The 5,000-nt window shown below is 47.0% G+C and overlaps 1 protein-coding gene across 1 annotated transcript in view; it reads left to right on the top strand.

The window, feature by feature from the left end:
* loxl1 (lysyl oxidase-like 1) overlaps positions 1-5,000 on the top strand; it is a 24,666-nt gene that overhangs the window by 8,969 nt on the left and 10,697 nt on the right. The window contains exons 2-3 of the mRNA XM_012834442.3: positions 1,069-1,177; positions 4,157-4,294. Of these exons, the coding sequence (XP_012689896.1) occupies positions 1,069-1,177; positions 4,157-4,294 (247 nt within the window). The remainder of the gene's footprint in view (positions 1-1,068; positions 1,178-4,156; positions 4,295-5,000) is intronic.

The raw sequence follows: 5,000 nt of genomic DNA, 5'->3' as shown, positions 1-5,000 counted from the left end.
GAGATCACCTCACCAAAAAAATCTCTCAGAAAGCTCTCTTTTTTTAAGTGCAACTCTGTGTGTGTGCGTGTGTGTGTGTTTGTTTGTGTGTGCGTGCATGTGTGTGTCAGAGAGAGAGTTTTTCTTGCTGACGAACCACTCAAAAAGTGAATAGTCTTCTTTTTCTTGGCTTTAGTAAGCCACGCTTATTGTATAGCATTTTGCAATGGTGTGTTGTATCATGTAGCTTCTAGCACCACTGAACAGCTAGCCCTAGCCCGAGCCCCTAGCCCTGACCCGCCCGTCCCAGCTCCACACTCCCAATCTGGGTCATTCGCTCAGTCTGTCCCCAGAGTGGAGGACCCCCTAAAGAGGCCGGTGACCTGCAGGTCTCTGTGATGATGATGATGATCAGGAATTCATAGCAATTAGTGAGTGGCCCTTTCAGTTACGGCTGGTTATCCACAGAGTTTCGGGAAAGGTCACTGACCCTAAAGTACAGTCAACAACAACCACCAAAACACACAGCCGACCAGCACAGAAACCCTTTCAACACCAACCACCAAAACACACAGCCGACCAGCACAGAAACCCTTTCAACACCAACCACCAAAACACACAGCCGGTTATCACAGAAACCCTTTCAACACCAACCACCAAAACGCCGGTTAGCACAGAAACCTTTTCCACTCAGAGGCAGTGTTAGAAAAAGGACCGAAAGGGTTCTTTGAAGTTCGGGGAGCCAGAAGGGGAAATGAAAGCATGTAATCTGTTCAAAACTTCATCACAGGTTACACTACTCATGTCAGATGTGTAATATCCAGATAAACACACACACACACACACACACACACACACACACACACACACACACACAAACATCTGCTCAGATTCATTCCAGAGTAAGCTGTTATGAAATTCTTGTCAGTGTGAGCGCATGTAAACTCGTATCCTTTGACATTTAGTTTGCGTTAAGAAGAGTTTATTTACTCTGTGTGGGTTTACCTCAAGGTCTGCCTGAGGCTTTATTTATGACGCTGAGGGCCCATGACATGACATGACAGCACCACTCTCTGCTTCCTCCCACAGGGATGCCTGACCTGGTCCCAGACCCAAACTACGTGCAGGCCTCTACCTACATCCAGCGCGCCCACATGTACTCCCTACGCTGTGCTGCTGAGGAGAAGTGCCTGTCCAGGTAAAGGCAACTATGGCTACGGCTACATAAAACAGCAGGTAACACTTTACTCGAACCCTGCTTCATAAGAGTGGCATAACTTTGTCATAAACATGTTATGGCTGATGTTATATGGTTGTAGTGACATGACTGTTACATCTCTATTCACGGACTGTTACAGCCACTTACGACAACATAGGACATCTGCCATGATGAGATTATGACACGATTAAGTTAGTCTTATGAAGCAGGGTTCAAGTAAAGTATTTTTAATTGATATTTTTGTTTCTTTTTAATCTTTTTTATAATATTCTGAAATTCATGTATCATCAGTATGTGGTTATGAAGGAATGACAAACCCCCCGTTGGTTCCCACTAGTCATCAAGGCTATTCACCATGTCATTTTGTGCTCAGGCTATTCACCATGTCATTTTGTGCTCAGGCTATACACCATGTCATGTTGTGCTCCAGGCAGCAAAATCCCATGAAAGTGTAAGAACAGTTTTGACTGCAAGAACAGCTTCTGCTGCAGATATATATCACAGAAACACTTCAGTTAGCAAGCTGCTTTTATTCTGCGCCAGGCAAGTCTGTTGGATATTTAGATACAGTAGTTAGCTTCCTAGTTTTAGCTTTTTTTATTAGTAAACATGCATTACTGTAAATTATTCAGCTGTTATTTATTTATTATAATAATATATAACATATGCTTTAACTTGAACAAACTTATTTATTTGTAACCAACATGCATTCCTCAAACCCACTCCCAACGACAACAACAACAAACGGACCACTACATTCAACAACTGTCAGTTAAAAAGACCCCAAATCCCCAAATGTTAATGATTGGTTGTGTTCCACACTGTCAACAGTGTCAAAATATGTTTTTTTTTACACTTCACGAAGGCCTGTTAAAATTAAGTTAAATCCTAGATACTGCCATCTCATCATCTGTCTTCCACTCCAAACAGTTTGTTTTCCTGTGAACTTTATTTCCAATATGTTTTCCTAAATTATACTTACTTGAGTTGTTCACCTGAATCATTCATGAACCCAGTTCAGCACGAAGTCACGTCGGAATCTACATTCGCCGTCCATGGAGGCTTACACACCGCCACCCTCGAGAGGCCTTTTGTAGATGGCAAAATTGTTTATGCACTGATATAGTATCTCAGTGTGGATCTGGAACTAAATCAAATGATGCTGAACCTGTGAAGGAGTCATGGTACTGCATAGACCCGATGCGATGAGCGTCACAGTAATTTATTTTCTATGGGCTATCACCGCACACTCAGTCGCACAGAGACAAGCGCACAAATTCAAGAGTGCGTGAAGAGGTGTACAGCATCCACCCGCTCGTTTCCCCCCCCCCTTCGCCATGGCGATGAGAGCCTATCTGACGGGAGACTAGGGAATTGCTCCTGCTTCTGGTGGTACTCGTGAATTACCTGAGAGACGAAACTCGGGGGAGACTCGCCTGTCACCGCGGCTGTCCACCTGTGTCTGAGATCATTTGTCCCCGTGATTCATTCAGTCACCAGTCTAGTGCATACTCAATCAGTCAGTGTCTAGTGCATACTCAATCATCATGGACTTAACATCTCTAATAGTGCTGCTAGCATGGACAGGCAACTGTGGACTCGCTCAGACACCAGTCAATGTGTAGCACGTATTAAATCATTACAGATAAAAGTCAGACAGACAGCATGTAGTCAGTAGTTACCCTGGGGCAGGCAGCCTGCGTCTGAGAGTGTCAGACAGACAGCATGTAGTTAGTACAGTTACACTGGGCAACCTGTGTTTGAGAGCGTCAGACAGACAGCATGTAGTGATCAGAGTTACACTGGGCAGCCTGTGTCTGAGATTGTCAGACAGACAGCATGTAGTTAGTACAGTTACACTGGGCAGCCTGTGTCTGAGATTGTCAGACAGACAGCATGTAGTGATCAGAGTTACACTGGGGTAGGCAGCCTGTGTCTGAGAGGTTCAGACAGACAGCATGTAGTGAGTACTCAATGACCTGACTGGTGTTCACTGATCATGGTACCAGCCTTCCCCACGGCCCGTCCGGTCTCCAGTCAGCGAGTAGAGCGAGTGACACTGGGGCTGGCTGCCTAGACTGAGGATTCAGACAGACGGCGTGAGTGATTGCCCTCACCAGAGTCCCATTGGCTCCCCCTGTCTGCTATCAACGGCTGCGAACATTCCTTGGAGACCCCTTCATATCCTGCCCGTAATCACACACAGATGGCACTCTGTAAATTGCTCTTCTCGGGATGCAGCATAGGCCTCACACCGCAGGATTCTGAAAGGTGCCCACAGCTCCCCACCACCCTCTTCGTCTTCCTCCTTCTCCTCTTCCTCCAAGTGTGGCTGCCGTCGTAAGCTGAACCCCATGAGAATATTTGTTTTAGTCGCTGCCTTGTTCTTTGCCACGGCGAGCGAGCGAGCGATGTGTTTGAGTGCGTTTGTCATCTCCCCATACTCCTCTGCCGTCTGAGCGAGTGTCGGCGAGGAAGCATAATGATACATCTGATCTCCCCATCTCTCCTGAGCTCCTCACGGAGATTGGAAAAATAAACAGGACCCGTCTTCTGCAAATCACCAAATCCTGTGACAATTACTGCAACATAATGACTGGCTTCAGATAGCACGCGTCTTTCTTACTTTCTCAGACATGTGGAAATATTTTACAGAATTGCCTGTCCATGCTGGCAACACTATCAGATATGTTAAGTCATTAGATTTTAATCAGAGTGATTGAGTGCTGTTACCGTTGGCCAGTTAGCACTGGCAGAGCAGCCTCATATTTGAATGGTGAGGGCTAGTTTGGGACGCCCTTTAGAATACCCTATGGCTCATGGGCGGACATGCGTTTCAGTTTGGTCAAGATTAAAGAGAACTGTAATGAACTGTTTGCACTGCCGATGATGGCCTGCATGTGGAGTTTTTCTAATTGTGTTGACACATTTCTTTGTCCTCTCCCCTCTCTCCCACAGCTCGGCGTACAGCTCCGAGACGTCCGACTACGACGTGCGGGTCCTTCTGCGTTTCCCCCAGCGGGTGAAGAACCAGGGCACGGCCGACTTCATGCCCAACCGCCCACGCCACACCTGGGAGTGGCACAGCTGCCACCAGTGAGTGATGCCATGCCATGCCAGCCAGCACAGCCTACACGCACTACATTTCCCAGAAGTCTCTGAGAGACAGCAGCAACCCCATTGTCATTTGATGTCAGTTTCTCAATGGTTCAGCCATAACTGTGGTGACCAAATGGGCTCTATCTGACCCAGATGCGGGTTAGGAAGTTCAAGAGCTCTAATGAAGACAGAGGCTCGTTAACACACGCTTTTGCACTGGGTCTCTCCTTGTTAGAATGCCTTAATGGGGTTGCCGCCTTAAAAAGCCCAGTCTGGGCAAAACATTTTGCAGACTTGGAACGAGCATTTTCACACTTGACGGCTCAGCGTGTTGTTAAATCTCTGTTCTAACTGTAACGATGTTCTCCCTCACACACCCCGGCACACACACACACACCCGTCTGGAATGCTAGAACAGTGAAGTGCTTCTCTCGTGCAGCAGCTCCTTGCCAGGACTTGGGAAAGAGCTTGGCCAGAAGCTTGGGTCTGGCCTGGAACCGTTGTCGTGGATGGTTAGCTTTTGCAAGTCTGGAGCTGTGTGCCGTTGTTGTTGTAAGCATGCAGGAATGCAGAGTGCCCATTATAAGATTAGCAGTGTTGCCCAGTGACATCATCAAATATATATTTATACCCACGATCCCCCGGGGGGTGAGCTAATGCCATGGGGCGGACTGGGGCAGAGACGTGGGTAAATAATGTTCTC

The sequence above is a fragment of the Clupea harengus genome, chromosome 20 (assembly GCF_900700415.2).
Source record: "Clupea harengus chromosome 20, Ch_v2.0.2, whole genome shotgun sequence".
NCBI lineage: Eukaryota > Metazoa > Chordata > Actinopteri > Clupeiformes > Clupeidae > Clupea > Clupea harengus.
Note: the sequence above shows the minus strand (reverse complement) of the source record. Positions and strands in the feature narration are given on the sequence as shown.